This window comes from Chionomys nivalis, chromosome 12, assembly GCF_950005125.1.
Source record: "Chionomys nivalis chromosome 12, mChiNiv1.1, whole genome shotgun sequence".
In the NCBI taxonomy this organism is placed as follows: Eukaryota; Metazoa; Chordata; class Mammalia; order Rodentia; family Cricetidae; genus Chionomys; species Chionomys nivalis.
In genome coordinates this window covers 4,954,649-4,975,364 of record NC_080097.1, presented here as the reverse complement: position 1 = coordinate 4,975,364, position 20,716 = coordinate 4,954,649, and the positions used below count along the sequence as shown (strand labels likewise).

Genomic DNA, 20,716 nt, shown 5'->3' with positions numbered 1-20,716 from the left:
CTAACACTATGGCAGTGACAGTTATGTCCTAGTTGTGGAATTAGTGATTATTTTAATTTTTTGTGTTTTTTGTGTTTGCTTTCTCTAGTTTTTGACATTATCTGTCTGTAAATTCTTTAATAACTAAAAACAATATTGTGCATCTCAAATGGTATGTGCACTTGTTAGTTTTATGTCAACTTGCTGACACAAAGTAGAGCTATTTGAGAGGAGGGACCCTTAACTGAGAAAAGGCCTCCATAAAATCCAGATGTGGGGCATTTTCTTAATCTCACTGATCAGTGATAGATGGGACAGGGCTCAGCCCACTGTGGGTGGTGCCCTCCCTATGTTGGTGGTCCTGAGTTCTATAAGAAAGCAGGCTGAGCAAGCCATGGGGAACAAGCCAGTAAGAAGCACTCCTCTATGGCCTCTGCATAGCTCCTGCCTCCAGGTTCCTGCCTTGCTTGAGTTCCTGTCCTGACTTCCTTCAATGATCACTATAATGTGGAAGTGTACGCCAAATAAGCCCCCCCACCCCCACCCCAACTTGCTTTTGGTCATGGTGTTTCATCCCAGCAAAAGAAACTCAAACTAAGACAGTAAGTATATAGAGAAAGAACATGTGGTAACATGAGATACCACATTAACTACTTTCAGAGGTAAAGTGCATAATAAACACATTTCATGTCTGTTCAGACTCACTTTAGCTTCCCAAAGAGAAATCCTTGAACTTCATCTACGTCAGTCTCCTCTGCAGCAGCATCACTCACAGCTGCATGAAAGGAAAAAACAAGTATTTGTAGGCTGGGAAAAGAACATAGAATTCCCAATAAAACAAATTCTATTAATTTTACATAGCTTTTCTCTCATTCAGAAGGTTAATGTATGTGCATGTGCCTATATTATAATCCTAAATAAATGTGGTCTATTTAAAAAAAATGGGCTTAGATGGCTAAATATTTCATAAACACAAAGAATGTCATATAGATTACTTTATAGCAACTTTCTATTTTATAAACCAAAATGATTGAGACAAAGGACACACAAGAAATCCTGGCTTACACTTTCAGGTCTGATGGTAGATCAGACCTAACAAACATGAGATTTTGCACCATTTAAGCAATCTTAAAGATAGTCAAGGGATCTTTAGAAAGATACCATGGTCATGGCCACAAAGAACAATGGTCTTCATTGTACTCATTTCTCTTCTGCCCAATAGTGTGGAAGTCAAATATGGGAAGAGTGTAACGGCTCGCTCTTCACCCCATTGATTAAGACTCAGTAGGCATTCACTCCTTCCTTGCTCTGCTGAAGCCCGGGGTCTCTGGGCTGCAGCACAAATGCAGGGTGCCCTGATTTAGTCATACATTGGCCAAATACTGGCTGAATCCAATAACTGGGTAAACTTTGCTGTCTATTATGATTTCTGATGGGATAGATATCTGGAAAAAGACACTCATGATAAATATCACACTTGGTAGGAAAAGAGAAAGTCAAATGGACAACTTTGATAAAAGGAGGAAAACTTTCTCAACAAAGGCATGCCATGAATGGACCAGAAAGGGAGACAGAGCTCTGGCTGTGATGGACTAGGAGTTGCGGGGAAAGGAAGTGTCACTTTTGAGAGTGCTCCACTGGTGAGTGGGTGATGTGGGTGACACTCCCATACCAGGCCACACATCCCAAGGACATATGGAGCACAAACTGCACTTGAGTTTTCTTAAGTAAGCACAAATGTGGGTGGGTAGAGATGGGTCTGTGATTCTGGGAAGAGCTGGAGGATGAGATGGATATAATGAGAACATACTCCATGGAATTCTCAGAAAACTAATAAAGCTTTTCTTCTGTGGAGCGCTCTACTACAGATGAAATACCTGTATCACCTCGAGGCTCAGTAAGCATTTCTGGGAAGGAAGGGACAGATGAGCTGGAAGCATCCTGACCTCCATATGTGACACGGCTGTCACACATACGAGCACACTGAAGCATGTAGTCACCCGCACAAGATTAACTAGCAAAACATCCCAGCATGGCTTGCTGAGAGAGGGTCACTCTTCTCTGAGGGGGAATGATAATTGGTAAGTTGTCTGTTTTACCCCAGAGGATAACATTACACACGTGTGCATACGGGAAGCAGTGACTGGAGGAACATGTATGAGGAGAGTGGTGGGTAGGCGGAGAGTGGAGGAAGTGGGCATGGCCAAATACACTGTTTACATGGACACCATTGTCAAAGAACACAGAGGAGCCTTATTTAAACATCAGAAATCTTACTTTTCACTTGGATATCATCCAACGCTTTGTATTCTGTGTCTTTAATTGCTAGCTCCACCCCATAGCCAGACAAGAGCATTTTCCGTGAACTTGGCTTCTGTTCAAATCATTTAGAAAAACAGGAGACAATTAGGTGTCTTTCATTAAACTTAGTACTGTGTCATATTAGGGTTCTACAGCGAATCACTGACACTGGAGGCACACATGTGTGCGTGTGGTTGGGCGCTGAGGCTTGAACCCAGGGCTGTGCACCTGTACTCCAGCGCCAACAGAAAAGGCTTTAACCACCATGCATTATTATTATCGGGGGCACTCAGACTCCCTGCACAGTCTACCAAAGAACCAGAATTTTGTTGATGACGTCTTCCTTACTAAAATCTTGGTCATGACTTTTCAGTATTTTTTAGTGGAAAAGGTATTTTCTGGTCATAGCTACAGAGAGTTAACAGAGGCTCCAGTGCAGCAAAGTGTACTTCTCTCCTTCACCTAGACAGGACTCGCTGGCTCCCGACAGCCAGAGAGTAAGCAAAAGTAAATAACAAAAACCAGAGGCAGACAGACGGACAATAAGACACTTAGTGCTTAGTGCCTTAGAAACCCTGCTTAGATCCTTCTTCGAGTATTGCAATGACTAAAATGTTCCAAATGTCACACAGTTAAGAGTGGCTACAGTTGACCACACCTGAGTTATCTGCAATATTTGGATTATCATAATTTTAGTGTCCCTGGAGAGTCCTCCAGTAAACAAGACAAACCATGATTCCTCTTGCAGGAGGCAATGCAGATGACTTTCAGGCAGATGTCTAAGTTCAGTGCTGCTCCATCCTGAAATTCCCATTGGCCACGTGGTGACCATCATCATCTTTCTGTTCCATAGGTTAGAAAACTGGTTTTAATTTCTCTATGTGTACTAAATTCTTAGAAGAAGCCATGTGTCTTTGAACCCCAGTCTTCACAGGGACAGTTTGGTGCTCCTACATGTGAGACAGGAAGTGTATGGATGGACTGGAGGGAAGGAAACTGAAGTGAGATTCCCCTCTGTATGTTGTGAATGTTTTATTATCATTGGTTAATAAAGAAGCTCCTTTGGCCTGTGGCTAGGGCAGAATAGAATGAGGTGGGAAAACTAAATGGAATGCTGGGAGAAAGAAGGCAGAGTCAGAGAGAAGTCATGTAGCCTCCCAAGGACACAGACCGCCTGAGAACCTTACCAGTAAGTCACGAAACTCATGGTAAAATACAAAACATGGAAAATTTAAGATATAAAAGTTAGCATTTCAATATGCTTAAAAGATTGGCCAAGCAGTGTTGTAATTAATATAGTTTCTGTGTGATTATTTCGGGTCTCTGCCTACAGGAAACTCCAGGAGTATACCACCCCTTTATTCTGTTGTTCTCTCTGACATGTTTATTAGCTTTAAGATTAGGCTTATCAGCAGAGTGCTTATCTCTTGGCCTGTTTTACTTCCAAATAGTAACATGTATGAATAACCTTTAGATACACAGTACTTAAAACTGCTGCTCACACTAAAATTTAATTTTCTAGTATCCTGGGAATACTGCAATTAGATATAGCATATAGAAAGTGAGTTATTGGGGGCCGGAGAGATGGCTCAGAGGTCCTGAGTTCAATTCCCAGCAACCACATAGTGGCTCACAACCACCTGTACTGAGATCTGGCACCCTCCTCTGGCGTGTGGGCATACATTGAGGCAGAATGTTGTATACATAATAAATAAATAAATCTTTAAAAAAAGAAAGTGAGTTATTTATTATTACACTAATATGAAAATTTGAAAATGTTCTAAAGAGTTTTCAATTTCATGTGGCTACCCCCAAACAAAATTGTAGCTGGTAGCTTAGAATATTCAAGTCATAAGGCCACATATCTTGTCAGAGTTCATAAAGGAAATGCAATTCCGTATAACCATGTCTATTATAGGTACTAAAAAGTTATTGTCTCCTGGATAATAAAAGAAAAATGTTTACTAAATTTGTATTTGTATCGTTTGTAGCTTGGATTTGTGAACTGAAGAGCTCGTAGACCAAGAGGGCTATGACAAATCTTATTTCTATGTCTTCCCCACAAAAAAGGCATCTGCTCAAAAGGAAGCATGAGAAGTCTATTTGCATTAAAAACACATGTTGATTAAATTTGTGTCATAGTACTGTGAGTGTATATGATGTCATTCATTAACTAGAAGGCCATAATTTAATGGTACAAAGCATCCCTCATGGTTACTATGATCCTATAGAAGTATATTTTTGGTTATATTATCCAAAAAATATTTAAGACAGATCCTCAAAAGACATGTTATGGCAGCCATATTAGCACAGTGAAGATAAATAAGATAAATATCTACTTTTATCTCCTGCATCCATTTCTTTGAATGTGGCTCTTATCTCTGGTCTGCTTCACCAAGTATAGAATTACACCCACAGTGTGTTACTGCCATTGATGAATATACATCTATTCTGGCAGAGAAAGGAAAATGACCGAGAATTTCTACTTTAAAGAAGATCAGCTACATAGAATGCTTTGTATGCACACTCCAGTCCTGTCATTTGAGCCTCCTTGATTGATCTTCACATTTTTACTGAAACACTTTATTATCATCTAACATAATATACTATGGGTTCTTCACCTCCTGCCACTAAAATGTAGGTTTCTGAAAAAGGCACTGTTTCTATATTACTGCCTTGAAAATAATACTTGACATAGAGGCACATGAAGAATTAATGACTGAAATATATTAATATTTACAAAACATATATACTCAATGAACCTATGCTTTTGCTATATAATTTTTAATCTTCATGTGGACTATTAAAATATCTATATTCTAGTTTACCAAAAATGTAAAATTATTTAACAAGATTTCCTCATTACTAGTAAATAGCTTTGATTTAACTAAGCTCAAAGAATAAATTTTTAAAGATAAGAATAGTGAGGAGCACTGGAAAAAAACTTTAGTAATATATGATTAATGGGATAGATAAACCTACACATGACCTCTGCACCTCAGCTGCTCCCTGTTGTTTAACATGTAATTATTAGAATAACTGCAACATTCTCTCAGATTTAGCATCCTGAGACATGAGGAAATGGCTTGGGCAGCCCAGGCTCTGCTCATTTCTCCCCAAAACATGATGTTCTCTAATGCTTTACATCAACTTAGAGCAATTCTTAGAACTATGTAAATGTTTATAGCAGTAACAAAGAAGATTTACATACAGAAACCTACGGGCTAAAGAAACAGGCATGCACAAGGAAACTAAACTCCAATGAAGATAAAGGCAGGAGCTGCAGACACTGGAGCAGAATGCGCCCTGCTGAAGCAGGAAGATCAGACCCAGAGCAACCTCGAAACCAAAGGGCTTCCACACAGAAGATGAATAAAACTGACAAACCTTTAGTCTGGGCCAGAAAAGAGCATAACACAAATTACTAATATTGGTAAAACAAACAAACAAAGCAATAACAACACAAAGCATGTACCTTAATATAGTGGCGGAGAACATACAGAATTTTACCATTTTTAGATTTCTTAGACAATACTCTGTGAAATTCAGCAAATTCTCTTGTCCCAATTTCTGCATAGAGAATAATCACTGGTAAGTTCTCATTGCCTGTGGGAAACTTATGATCTCTTTCAAATAGGAAAGGCCTGGGTCTAAAACGGAAACAATACAGACTTTCAAAAGCAGTGAGAGTCAACAGCATATTCGACATCTATCTGATAGTTCATACTTTCTTCTATCAAAGAACTCATAATGTACATAACTACAGAAATAGGAAAATAGCAATAGAAAAAGAAGAAATTTGTTTTTTCCAAAATGAACTATTAAAAATGTTTTACTTTCCACTAAGGTTCATTGTCAATAAAATAACAAAATTTTAATCAATTAAAATTTTAATTAAAGCAAATTTTCACTATAGTTCATATTCCCTGAAAACAGTTTCTAAATACTTAAAGACTATGATGTAGACCTCCATCAAAATCAGTGTTTAACACCAAGAACGATGAATGAGATCCCTAGGGAAGGCTCAGGAGAGAGAGGAGGCCTGCAGATCTGTCTGCACCACCTGTCCACACAGATTCTGACAGCTCCTTTCCAGACACTGGCCTGGCTATTCACAGTTTCTAGTAAATTACACCTTTACTATAAAGTTAGTTGCTACCATTTACTTCGCCCTTTCAGTTTCTGAGGCACAGACCAGTTAAATATTTAGGATACAGTAGAAAAGAAACCAGATAAAATAAGACTAGGTGAAAGAAATGCTCAGATTTCTTAGAAAGCAATTACTGTTCTAGGCCACTATTTTGGCAGTTTTCCTTACACAGAAACTCACACACACACAGCATCTGATACATGTGCAAGGTGTGAGCAAGGGAGGAGGGTGGGTGGCAGATTCGTCTAATTAAAACATTCCTAGTGTCCTCAAGATTACTTACAACGTGGGTTGTTTTTTTTTTAATCTTTAAGAAAGGGCTTCAAAAGATAAAGAGCTTCATGCAGATATCTTTGAAAATCTCAGAGTATTAAAATTTCTATTCCAGTTCTCCTCTGCACTGAGCACTTCTCTATTGTATGACTTTACCTTGACGTAGCCTTACTCAGCAGCTTCTTAATCTCACTAATTTTGCAGGTGTGCTTCCCATGCACAACCACAAATGCATCGCATCCGTCTGGTGGGGGCTCAGCAGCAGCAACCTGCAAGGCAAGCGCGCTGCTGTCACTGTGGCTCATCATTAGCACACCATCTTAAATCCTAACTGTTTTCAGCTAAAACCATTCATCTTTTACTATCGAGTTACTGTTCTAATAAATGCAAAATATTTTCTGTGAGTAGAATTGAAGAAATATTTAATAAAATCAACTTTATCCTAGAAGACATGTGCATGCAAGATTTTGAAAAATTCTTTAAAATTTTTTGTATAAGTAATTTTTCTGGCACTGTATTTTCATGCTTTCCTAACTCCAAATCAACAATATTTCTTTTTTTCCCAATTTGAGTCATGACATTAATGGTGATAAAATCATCAACAGGTTATGGAATAAAATATACATCTGTAGAACACACTGAGTCAATGATGTTCAACATATACCATGGTATTTACCCTCATTATGCACTTCCTGGGCGTTTTTACCTGTTGGAACATCTGAACAGTCGGGGAGTATGCCCTTAGAGAGAAAGCAAACTTCAAGAGGTTGATGTGTATATTGTTTAAAAACTGTCCAGCTTTCTTCAGGATTAGGTTGTAGTAAGAATAATCTGATTCTACAAAGAGAAAAAGATGTTAGTATTTTACATTCAGCATACTGGCATATCCCACCTATAGTGCTAATTGAATTAATGTCAAATTATCATATTTTAAGTTTGGGTAAGCTGCTAAAGAAATAATTATTTTGTCCATTTTAGTATTTCCTCAGAAATCAAAAGAATGATATGGTTAAAAAAAATTTTGCCCTTAAAATCTATTTGGGATCTTAATGACAGCCTTGGTAGTTCAGTGCCAAGACTCTCTTCAGGGTTCAGAATCGGACTCTACAACAAGCAAAAAGGCCTTTCTCCTCTGGCTACCTGAGGGCGAGCCAACAGACTCTCTCGTGTGCTCTTCTGGATCAGTCCATTCTACTTCTATTCTCATTCTCCTGTCCTCCTCCTGACTTCTCCTAGCTTCTTCTCCTCTAGCCTCAAAGCTCTTCTTCACAGGAGCCTTGAAACGATGAAGAAATCACAAGAATTACCTCTCACTGGTCAAAAGCACATCCCTAGGGTAAACTATACGACCCAAGTCATTTACCACGGCAGCACAAGGGTCAAAGGTTACAGTGAGACTGTCCAGAGTTGGAGGTACAGAGCCCACTGAGATAAGCTTTGAGACATAAGTTAGCAGACTGGCAAGCAAAGAATTGGCATCCTTTTCTTAGTAACCTTGGCTGGACATCTGCAGCTGACCTTGCGCATAGCTCTATGATCTGTTTACAAAAAGCCTTTGGTCTAGTGTGAACTTGCTCTGAGGTGAAAGTGAGATGATTGTGTGCAGTTAGTCTGAGCAAAAGAACAAGGCAGGCTTTTAAGTGTCTACAGTCCTCATGGGACAGAGAGATCTAGTTTGAAGCACGTCCTAATATATATCCTATATATTAAGATTATACAGTCAAATGAAAAGTCATCTTCCTGACCACCCACAGATACATGTACCTATAAGGTTGAGATGTAATCATGGATTACACATACACATCACATGAGATTGCACACTACAATGCAGGTATTGAGGAGGCACCAAGCTGCCTTAGCAACAGTGAGCAACAGTTTCCAGAGATGCTGGTCCTGCGGGCCTTTCCTGTGCAGGATTAACCTCCATCAGATAACTATTCCTCAAGTGTGGGGAAATACGGACACTAGTTGTCACGCGTCACTCTCATGGCCCGACAGAATCTATATGCACTTTAATACACTCCAACGTGTGGCTATTAAACAGGATGGGTTAGATTCAATGTGCAGTTGAAGGGGCTGGAGCATAGTAAAGCAAGCATAATATGACTGAAAAGATAGAAAGCACACCAAGTCTGGTGCAATGAGCCAAGTATATTCACCATGTCCACAACAGTCCAGAAAACACAACTCAAACCCGACTTTCATCATGAAGTATCGATTTGTCTAGAGCTGGGGCACACTGAGAAAATGCTTCCTTTCTCTAAGCTGTTCTCTAGACATGAAAGAGAAGATTGGCTTTTGGATTCTGTTTTAAAACTTTTTGGGATACAAAGGCCATTTAATTTTGGGGATAGGGTAGGCAGGAGAGAACGGCAGAAAGCTGAGGACAGTCTAGGGGTGCTAATGGAGATGAGCCAGAAGCAATCTTTTATCTGTGTGTCCTTTCCTCCATCCACGGTCTTACACAGACAAAAGTCATAGAAGTGGGCGGGGGCTTTTCAGAGAGAAAGGTTTCAGAGGTAGAAGGAGGTGAGGAAATGAGTGAGACCCAGGGGGGTGCAATAACTAGAACTCATTACATGCATGTGTGAAATCACCAAAGAAGACAATTTTAAGAAACAGAATGTAATGCCTATACTTTATAACTAACAAAATCATCAATATTATGAAATAGAGGGATTAGGCTATTTTATGCTATTAAAACAATTGAGTTTATGCTCACTAAATAAATGGCAGGGCATTATTTTACCATTCTAATTCTCTCCATCTTCTTACACTGTGCTCTAGCTTTGTCTATCGAGTGCTAATATATGCAAACCTACACTTATTGTTGGCCAGTGTAGTCAGCTGTTGACTACGCTCTCCACAGTTTAATGTCCTCAGAGATGCAGCACTTACCCGGCTTCCTCAATACACACACTTTAACACTTTGAGCATTCTGTTATGCCAGGCAAGGCCAAAGAATGCTTCCTGAAGTAGTGGCTCAGATTGTGGACTACTGAGTGTTATGAATTGCAGTGTTTTTAACACACCCTTTGTGCACTTGTAGAAATGTAATGGATTAGTTATAGAATACAGTATGTTCATATGTCTGTGTGTACTTGAACGTGTGTGTATGTATGTACAAGCACACATACGTGGTTATCAGAGCACAGCCTTAAGTGTTATGTCTCAGTTACTTTCACTTCATTTGTGAACCAAGGTCTCTCACTGGTCTGGATCTCTCTGGCAGGCCAAGCTGGCTACCCAGCCAGCCCCTGGGATCCTCCTGTCTTGGAGATTACAAGCATGGAACACAAGGGCAGGTTTTCATTCACAAACCATGCTCTCATGCTTCAGCAGAAAGTGTTCTACTAACTGAGCTATCCCCCAGCTTTGAAACTTAAAGCTTTCTCATTGTCATTCTTTGGCATGGAAGTAACAAATTTGTGTATCTTTGGATTGTTTCTTAGACAAATAATTACATCTATTTTATTAGCTTCAACTTCAAATTTGCTTTCATCTCTAATAAATGGTAAAATTATATATGTACGCCTAATTTGTTTTGAAATCAATTTCCTTACAACTTATTATCAAGCATTTGGTTCTTTGGTTCTATCCCTATATGCTTGAAATGAATGGTCATGTGAAAATGTCTTGAATAAAAGGGGGCACAAGTGTAGAATGTTTAAGAAGCTCTGCTCTAGCTGACTAGGTGCCCTCCATGTCCGCACATCGTGAGGAAGCTCTGCTCTGAGCGGAGTAGGTACCACCTGTGTCCGCACACCGTGAGGAAGCTCTGCTCTGAGCGGAGTAGGTACCACCCATGTCCGCACACCGTGTACCTTAGAGCATGCACAAGTGTTCAGCGGCCGCCGCCTACTGTAAATTACCGAATACATACATCATATTTACTCATCCTTAAGCGGTGCCTAGCATCATTTAATACAAAAATAATGATTACTAAATACTGACGTTTATCAGGAAGCAGATTTTAAAAGAAGAAAACCACTAGGTTTTACAAATATTTTACTTAAAATGCCATTAAAGGTATGCCTGACCTCTTTATTTTTAAAAATATTTTTAATTAAATAAAAAATTGCTAAATTTCAAAGTTGCTTGAACCAAACAAACTGCAGCAAATTAAGATGTAACTAATTATCTTCCATTTTTAGTTGAGTACAAAGAAGCCTGTTCACCTAGAGTAAGAAGCTTTCTGTGTAGATGTTAAGGGTTTCATGTTTATGGAGTCTACATTCTTGTGCAGATGTTAAGGGCTTCATGTCTATGGAGTCTACATTCTTGTGCAGATGTTAAGGGTTTCATGTCTATGGAGTCTACATTCTTGTGTAGATGTTAAGGGTTTCATGTCTATGGAGTCTACATTCTTGTGCAGATGTTAAGGGTTTCATGTCTATGGAGTCTACATTCTTGTGCAGATGTTAAGGGTTTCATGTCTATGGAGTCTACATTCTTGTGCAGATGTTAAGGGTTTCATGTCTATGGAGTCTACATTCTTGTGCAGATGTTAAGGGTTTCATGTCTATGGAGTCTACATTCTTACCATCTACTTTGTTTCATGATAAAAACATGAAACAGGTTCCTTGGGGCTGGAGAAAAGGCTCAGCAGTTAAGAGCATGGGCTGCTCTTCCAGAGGTCCTGAGTACAATTCCCAGCAACCACATGGTGGCTCACAACCACTATAATAAATCTGGGGCCCTCTTTTGGCCTGCACATGAACTTGAATGCAGAACACTATACATAAGAAAAAAATAAATCTTAAAAAATCTTTCATTTAGATTAGCCCCATAGTGTCTGTTGCTAAATCTACATTTAATAACTTTGATGTTTTAATATTCTCTAAAACTACATTAATGCATGTGTTAGTAGATATACTTTAAAATAGTAATTACTATTTATAGTAATTTTATAGATAAAATAATAGTTTATAGATAGATGAAAACACATTATCTGACTTTTTAGGGTAACTACAGGAAATAAATATCTTTAAGAGTATAAAAGCAAAAATACACTGGCAATAAAACTAAAGCAAGGCCAGTAAACATTTGTCCAAAGTCACAGAATGTACAGCAGTATGTGTAATCTTTAGATTTTAAATGATAAGGAAGTGTCCTCACAGGTTAACTGACTTAGGCGAAGGGCATTCACAGAGCACATGTGAGAGCTCTCTGTTCTCCCTGCTCACTTCTCCTGTAGCCTATTCAAAGTCTAGTAAATCAAGAGAAAAATCCTAGATGCAAAGCTAATATTATTTCAAGGAAATTTCGGTTAAATAACTCAACAATTTTGATTTTTTTCTTTAATATACACTCACTACTGTTTGAGTTTTCCTACAGGTTTTGTACCTTAGAAATGAATGCTTAGAACAGTGTCTTAGGGTTTCTATTGCTGTGCTAAGGCACAGTGACCCAAAGCAATCTGAGGAGGAAAAGGGTCAGTTGCAGCTTACATGTCCTGATCACAGACCTTCATGAAGGGAAGTCAGGGCAGAAATGTGGGCAGGAACCTAGAGGTAGGAACCTGAGCAGAGAGACCATGAACAGACAGACCACAAAAGAGAGCGGCTTATTGGCTTGCTCCCCAGGGATTGCTTTGCTTGCTTTCTCTTGCTTTTCTTTTTCTTTCTCTTCTTTCTTCCTCCCTCCCTTCCTTCCTTTCTTCTTTACCTCCTTCTTTCTCTTTTCTTTTGTTCTTCCTTTTTTTTCTTTTCCTCCCCTCCTGCTCTCTTCCTCCTTCCCTTCTTTTTCTCCCCCTTTTCCTTCCCTTTCTTCTTCCCCTTTCTGAGACAGGGTCTCACTTAAGTAGCCTTGGTTGACTTGAATTTTCTGTGTCAACTAGCCTGGCCTCATCCACCATGCCCAGAAACAGCCTGCTTTCATTTATACCCCAGGACCACCTGCCTGAGGCTGGAAGAACCCAGAATGGGCTGGGCACTTACTGAGAAAATGCATCACAGGCTCACCCACAGGTTAATCTGGTTGGGACTTTTTTTTCAATTAAGGTTCCCTCTGTACAATTGACTCTAGCTGGGCAAGCTGATATTACGACAGTTTCTATTAAATTATCTTTTCATCTTGAGAGAGGGTTTTTCTTTCTTTGAGACAAGGTCTCATGCAGCCCAGGTAGACATCTAACACAATTTATTACAGAATGACCTTGATCTTCTCATCCTTCTACACCATAAATGATGGGCTAGCAAGAGCGCACCATCAAGCCTGCTTCTTTGGCAATGCTGGTGATCAAACCAGGGCTTCCTGCCTGCTACGTGCCAACAGAACTACATGCCCCACCTTCAATTTAATGTTCAGATTCACCAATGCAATTTGCATTCAAATTTAACTATTACCACTTAAAATATATCTAATGCATGCAAGTATAAATTTCATATGCTAAAATGTGTACATCACTTACCTGTTTGTTTATAAACTGCTAACTCTCTCACTGTCTCCACAAACTGCCAAAACCTTTCATTGCTTTCTTCTGCCATAAACTCACTGTTAAAAAAATGATATATGAATAAATGAAAACAAAATTAGTTTAGATACTATAAATCATACTGCTAATGCTAAATAACTGATATCAATTTGTGTAACACAATATGGAAATAAATTGACCTTTTCACCTGAGGGAATTATATATGCATATATATATAATTATATGCATATATATTATATATAATTATGCTAAGAAGACAACACTGGGTATTACTTCTGGCTTTTTCTTATTGACAACTTAGAATTTGTAATTTGCTTTTCATTTTACATGAAATACCCCTAAGGTAACAAAAATAAGAGCATTAAAGGTAAATAAACAAATCACCCATTGTTCATCAACAGAATTGGTACTATAAGTAGTCCATAGAAGTAATATACAGGACCTTATTGCTGAAGAAACAAAAGACTTTGACCACAGACATGGAGAAATCAAACTGCAGGCTGTTTGGGGAGAAAACCCCTGGCGACTTCTGCACATGCAATGACAAGCAGTCTGGAAAAGTGTGCCCACTGTTTCAACAGCAGCATGAACATTAGGGGCTAATAAACAATTTTCTGCCTGGATTTAAGGCCCACTCCAGAGGAGGAAACTCACTCCTGATACTATAGACCTTGCAGAGACTTGGAACTATAACTTGGCATGTTACAGGCCCTAGGGAGAAGCCAGGACTCCTTTTCTAAATGGACACAGCATCAAACAGCCTTCTAAACATTTCCTTCACACCGCCGTCCGTGCATTTCCCAGATCCTCATCAGAGAAGCACTCTGCTTCTCTATGAGTGGAAGTTAATGCAATGACTGAACACTGGTCAAAGTATAAGGAGTGAGCGTCTGTGGGTGCTCATCCTTGATAGACTATTATTACCACTTCCCTAAACGTCCAGGGAACACTGAAAAACAGGCGGAAAACAGGAAGAGGCAGAGGAGCCATGCTGTGAAACCGACTTCTGGACACAAGACCTCTGAACTCAAACTCACAGTTGCTGTGGCTGCCTGTATGAAACCTGTACAACATCAAGCTGGTTAACTTCCCAGCACGGACAGAAACGGGACTCACAGGCCCCAGTCCAAGCTGAGAAGCTTCTGGCAGATAACTGATGGTTTCTGCAGTGGGGAGAGCCAGTTGTATTCAAGGGTGTGGCTCCTGGTAGGCTGTCCAAGCTCAGGTGGATGGCCGGCACCCATGCACACGTCAGTGGCAGTGATTCGTATCAGTGTGCTCATTTTTCTTAGATAAGAGGACATGGGTGGGGACTCCAGGATTTGGGGAAGGAACAGGAGATAGATACGTTCAAAATTCATTTTACAGATATGTGAAATTACCAAAGGATAGTGTGTATAAAAATAAAAACCAGCCGGGCGGTGGTGGCGCACGCCTTTAATCCCAGCACTTGGGAGGCAGAGGTAGGCGGATCTCTGTGAGTTCGAGACCAGCCTGGTCTACAAGAGCTAGTTCCAGGACAGGCTCCAAAGCCACAGAGAAACCCTATCTCGAAAAACCAAAAAAAAAAAAAATAAATAAAAATAAAAATAAAAACCAAGTAGTTCAAAAGCCAATAGTAAACTTAACTGTTTATTTACATAGACAATATTACTTAAAACAAAAATCCTAATAAAAAAATGAACAGGAAATCGTTACACTGTACAAGGTCTTTGGGCTTAAAGCCCAAATAATCTCCAACTTTTTAAGAAAAAAGGTGAAGGTCTTTTAAGACCTTTCAGGTAAAATGAAGTATTATTTAGTCCAGCATAGAAGAGCATGCAAAACACCTTAAAATTGTCAGGAGCCATTTTCCAGGGATGATGGCGGGGACCATTGTCCTGGGGATGTTTGCAGAGAGCCCCACACCCCAACTGTATTGAGAACTGTTTGTTGGGAGAGCCCACTCCACACCCAACTATCTTGAGAGCTGTTAGCGGAACCTGCCCCGCATTCCAACTATCTAGAGAACTGTTTGTGGTTGGAATCACAAAAGGAATGATTCCGCTTGCATAGAGAACACTAGGTGTGTCGACTCGTGACCGACTCATGACCAAGCATCGACTCGTGACCATTGCTGCAAGATCCCTTCCTGCCCTTGCCATGCGCCTGTCTCCCATCCCAACCCAAATTCCTCATTCAGGGGCTATATAAGCCACAACCATTACGCTAATAAACGGAGACCTTGACAAGAACTCTGCTTGGTCTCCTTCCTCTTTCCCACCCATGTCTTTTCAGATAGCGCCTCTTCGGGACCCTGGAATAACTGACCTGCCAGGCAGGTTACAACCCTAGAATAACTGACCCGCTGGGTGGTTTACATAAAATGTCCATCTTGATGACTTAAAAATAAAATAGAAGATTTAAAAGTTGAAGCAATACTAACTAGGATAGGACACAAACCTGGGATAGTACAGAACTGTAGATAAAGAACAGCATCTGAGGCTCAGTGGACTTGACAAGGTGTAGAGCAGCACACATCTTCAATATACCTGAGGCTATAAGCAGTTCATAGTCTAGGTTTTGGAATATTTGCCTATGCAAAATTCTTACTTTGGGGAAGAGACAAAAGTCTAATTTTGTAATTCATTTGTATACACATAACTTGAAGATAATGTCATACAATATTTTTAATTCACTTGCGTTTTGATTCTGTCCCATAAGGTCAGGTGTAGAATCTTCCACGTTGGAGTAATGTTGACACTATCAATTTTGGGGTTTTAGACCATTTAGAATTCAGGATTTGGGATGCTCAACATGCACTGTGTAGTTGTAGGTAAAAGTATGACTCGTCAGTAAGACAAAATTTGATTATACTTGTTTTTCTGAGCACAGCACTGCTCTAGGAACTTGGGCAGGATCTAGAGTTGCCGTCTTTATACCAGTTTTACTTGAAATGAACGAACAGGTCCAGGAATCACCTGCCTCTACTCAGCCAACAGTTAACTCAGCTGTCAGCCTGACCTTGGCCATCTCTCTAGAACAATTCACGGTTCCTGGTTTTTGCATCCTTTCCAATACAAACAGGCTGCAAAATTCCAGACAGCAAAGTGTCTCCTCACCCAGCAAAGAGCAATGAGGTAGCATCTTGACTACTGCTTGGAAGTCTCCTCAGGTAAGCTTGATTTCTGCCCAAGTTTATTGCTTCCGAGGTGGTGCTGACAAGCGGTTGAACCTAAACTATCAAGTGCTGTCAGTATATGACAAGACTCATCATTTTTCTTGCTTTCAATAATACATTCATTTTGAACCCTTCCCAGACGACTCTCAATATTCATATTTTATCAATATCTTGTTCAAGATTATTACTCTCCAAAGTAACAGCATCTGGTTCTACCACACCCTTGAGTCCTCATCAGAATCACCATTATTATTCGGGAAGTCTCTTCATGGTTGTATAGTCCTTGTCTACATTTCTCAAAGTTCTACTAGCCCAGCTCCACAGCTACTTCTTAACAGTTCAGGGTTCTTGTTGCATTGAGATCCCACTTTTTGGTACCAAACTGCTTTTTTAAATTGCTCTTATAATAAACTGCCAAAACCACTGTGGCTTCAAACACTACAGACTTACTCTCTCAGGACTCTGGAGGCCAGAAGTCCACATCGTGCTCCTGGCAAGGCAGCCCTGCTTCCGAAGGCTCTGAACAGACTCCTCGCCTCTGGGAGTTTAGTGGCTCCAGCTGTTCTGTGAATTGAGGCTGTTTAACCCAATCTCCAAATCAATCTTTGCATGGCCTTCTCCTTAAGTATTTTTATCTGTGTCTTCTGACATTGAACTTGCGGCCCACCAAGATAATTAAAAATGCCCCAATATTCTCAATTTGCAAAGACTTTTGACCTAAACAAAGTGTCATTTGCAGATTTTGGGGGGCGTGGTTAGGATGTGGATATACTTCTGTAGGAATCTCATTCAACACAGCACAAGTAACAAGGGTGGCAAATTTGACCCAGACTACCTTGTAAAGGGCTTTAAGGAACATTCTATCTGGAATTTGCAAAAAATAAAAAAAGCAGACAGCACAACTAACAGTTCAAAAAAAGAAATTTGGCGGCTGGGAACTAAGTGTGCGACCAAGTCCAGGCACTGCTAGGAGACACTATGGACTAGAGGAAGCTTTAATAATTTATTCAATAAAAATTGTTGCTAGCAGCCAATAAATAGAAGGTAATACAGTGTGATGGGGTTTCGTTTTTTAGAAACATGGGATGCTGCTTTATAAACACATCAACAGTTACAAAACTTTATGCCCAATAGAAAGAAAAAAAAACCCAGATAGTTTCCCTTTTATAGCCTCAGGCTGGCCACATACTCATGAATTTACAACCCTTCTGCTCTGCACGGATTACAAAGGTTTGCCACCGCAAGCCACAAGAGGCAGCATTTCTGCTTCTGTTCTCCGGAATCTGAAAGGGTAAAATCCAGGAAAGACGTCTGCTTTCTGCTAGGTAACTAAACAGAATGAGTAACAAATCCCCTTGGATGATGTGGGTGTGGCGGTGGGGGATTATCGCTGAAAAGCTGCCTCACCATCCCACCGCAAACTTGGGAATGAGACAAGTCAAAAGTGTAAAGAGAAACTAGGAGCTTCAAACACAATCTGCTAACCAGAACTTTGCAGAGAGCTTGCACTAAACTGTGCCTTCCTTCTTTCACGTCGGCAGGACACTCAGGGACACGAACGGAGACAGAGAAGTTTTAAAAATCACGAGCGGGTGGGGCGAGTGGCAGAGTTGTGTAGAATGACTGCCTTGAGCAGTGATGATGCTCCAGGTGCCTGGGGACACCGAGGGAGAGAGCAAGAAGCCATCTGACCAAAGACGCCTAGGGACGCGGGTTCTGAGGGTACACTAGGTCCGGGGGGGTGGGTCCTGGGGTCGTAGGAGATGCTGGATCTGCGGGGAGTCAGTGCGAGCCTCCGGGGCAGTGGGGACCCGCAGTCCAGAGGACGCTAGATCTAAGAGGACGCATGGGTGGGAGGGGAAGACGCATCCTAGTGACCTCGGGGCCTGAGTGAACCCCAAATTTGGGGGCACCCTGGTCGCGGGGACGCGGAATCGGTATAGCCCCTTGCCGAAAGGGGATGTCTATGGAGATGCCAGGGTCCCTCCGCTCGTCGCCATTCCCCGGTCTCGGCGCTCGGCTGGGCCCAGGCCCTAGGGCACCCACCTGGCCTCCAGCAGCAGCGGGGTCTCGGGCCACTTGGCAGCCAAGTGTGCGGTGACCGCCTTGGACGCGGCCGCCGGGCTGGCGCCGAGGAGGGCGAGCCACAGCGCGACGGAGCGCAGGAGCAGCCCCTCGGAGGCTCTGGCCTGTGCCATGGCGCGCCCAGGGAAGCGCGAGCCGCCACGCTACAATCCGCTGCTCCTGGTGCGCCGCGCCCCACTTCCGGTGGGGGGAGCCGCAGTCCGTTACTTGTCCGGTCACCACCGTGCGCATGCGTGGCTGGCGAAGCCCGGCGGGGTGGGGGGGGCCGACGCCGGAGCTCAGAAGGGTCCCCCGCGGGGCCTCGAGGTGCTGGGATTGAGGGCCTGGGACACTGGGAGCGATGCCCGTTGGCCCAGACCAATCTGAGACCAGCCGGAGCTGCCCCAGTCCAGCTAGTCAAGGACCCCTGGGCTGATCCACCTCTTAAGGGTGGAGGTACTGAGGGCAAACTTCCCAGTTCGGATCACCTGGGGGTGCGTGGGAGTGAGACCAGGCCTCCAAAATAACGTCTAAGGCCCTAGGCACTCGTGTGCAGTGTTGGAGAGCTGTGTTCGGCCAGTGGATGTCAGGCTTTCCCTGCTTGCAGTTTGGACCCGGCTTCATGCTTAGCATTTAGACCGAGGTCTCCTGCGGGTATCAGAACCCGCATTTCAGTCCTGCCAAGTCGCTTTTTAAGCTGGATGCAAAAATGTGTTCCTTCCTCGCAGCCCCTTGGAAGGCCCAGGTGATTCCTGTGTTCTTACACAATTAAGCGGTGCTGCTTCAAAAGATTACAGCTGATCAGAAAAACACCAGTAAATAATAGACGTGGCATGGAAGAAGAGGGAAAAATAACTCGGGGGAGCACGGAGCCCTTGCTCTCCATCCGCGTACACCTGTGTGGGTATATCTCATCTGTTTCAGATGCCGACTCTCTCTCTCTCTCTCTCTTTCTCTCTCTCTCTCTCTCTCTCTCTCTCTCTCTCTCTCTCTCTCTCTCTCTCTCTCTCACACACACACACACACACACACACACACACTAACGCTGGAGACTAACACAGAACGAGTACCATGAGGTTGAAGCTAGCGCAGACTACAAAGTGAATTCCAAGCCAGTTTGGGCTAACAGTGTGGAAAACAATCTTTTCTATAAAGAGAACAGCATCTAATTATACCAGAAGTCCCATTCTTCCCCCTGACATCCAAGAATGCCCTTGGAGGTAGGGCCTTTTGTCACACTGAGCAGGAAGAATGTCTCCTCTAGACCATTATGGTTCAGAGGTCTCACACACACACACACACACACACACACACAGAGAGAGAGACAGAGACAGAGAGACAGAGATAGAGACAGACACAGATGAGAGTGTTCCATTTACCCTGCATTATTTTTCCTTAAAAGGCCATGTTCTGATTAACGCCCAAGTAAAGTCTCACTTCCGGAGCGGATTCTTGACTTGCTGATTTTTCTTCCTGTGACCTCTTCGGCTGTTGGATTGTCATTGTGGATTTTCACTTTAGGATCTGAACACAGTGTTTTCACATTTCCCCAGCTGCATACAGCATCTTTCTCCGAGAATTCATGCCTCGCTCCTTTCTGGCACAACTTATGTTGAGGGTTAGTAAGTACTGAAAAGGCCTCGGTAGTCCTGGGTAGGTAGTAGAAAGCCAAGGCCAGTGAACTACAATTCTAGCCATAGACCTAGAGAAAAGGTATATTGTGCATCTTTGATGTGTATTTGCTTTAATTCTTCATTTCTGGGTGAAATTGTGGGTTAGAAGGCAATGAAGTGTTGACAGGAAGAGCCTTGCATGCCAGCACATCTCAGACAATGCCAATTGCTACTCGGAAACCCCAACTTGCGGTATAAGTCACATGCAGGATTCATTAAAGGACACTAAAGAAACTAATCAGCATGTATTCCTGTTGAATTCGGAGATGTGGGCTTGCTGCTTCATTCTTTTAGAGAAAATGGAATTCACTTACTATTGACCATTCATTTATACAACCACCCATCTTATCTCGTACGGTGTTTTCCCAGCAACGGAAGTGATTTAGAGGACTTCCTCACTGCGGTCACCCGCAGGCTCGATTTCAGAGAGAAGAGCAAGAGCATGGGTGACCTTCAAGGTTCCTTCTCTGTGTAATTACCTGTGGGGTAGGAAAAGAACCATGAAGCATTTTAGGTCAGTAAAACAGCCAAGGATTCTAAAATGTGTAAATTATAAAATTTGATCAATAGGTTGTAAGAATCAATAGCCGCTTGGTCCAGGTTGGCCATGAACTGCACACATTTCAGAGGCATAATTATACCTGAGCATTTTCTTTTTTTAGAAAAATGCAATTCAAAGT

General features: G+C 41.7%; 1 protein-coding gene across 3 annotated transcripts in view; it reads right to left on the bottom strand.

Annotated features, from left to right (window-relative positions):
* The window catches only part of Uggt2 (UDP-glucose glycoprotein glucosyltransferase 2), a 106,330-nt gene extending 87,788 nt beyond the window's left edge, over positions 1-18,542 (bottom strand). For 2 of the 3 annotated variants that reach the window (XM_057786285.1, XM_057786287.1), the window contains exons 1-7: positions 18,346-18,542; positions 13,116-13,198; positions 7,410-7,540; positions 6,860-6,972; positions 5,756-5,930; positions 2,257-2,353; positions 685-754 (exon numbers count right to left, since the gene is read on the bottom strand). In XM_057786285.1, the coding sequence (XP_057642268.1) occupies positions 685-754; positions 2,257-2,353; positions 5,756-5,930; positions 6,860-6,972; positions 7,410-7,540; positions 13,116-13,198; positions 18,346-18,497 (821 nt within the window). In that variant the 5' untranslated portion in view covers positions 18,498-18,542. Of the gene's footprint in view, positions 1-684; positions 755-2,256; positions 2,354-5,755; positions 5,931-6,859; positions 6,973-7,409; positions 7,541-13,115; positions 13,199-18,345 lie in introns of those variants that run through there. The other variant, XM_057786288.1, reaches the window with a different exon arrangement.
* Positions 18,543-20,716: the final 2,174 nt, after the last annotated feature.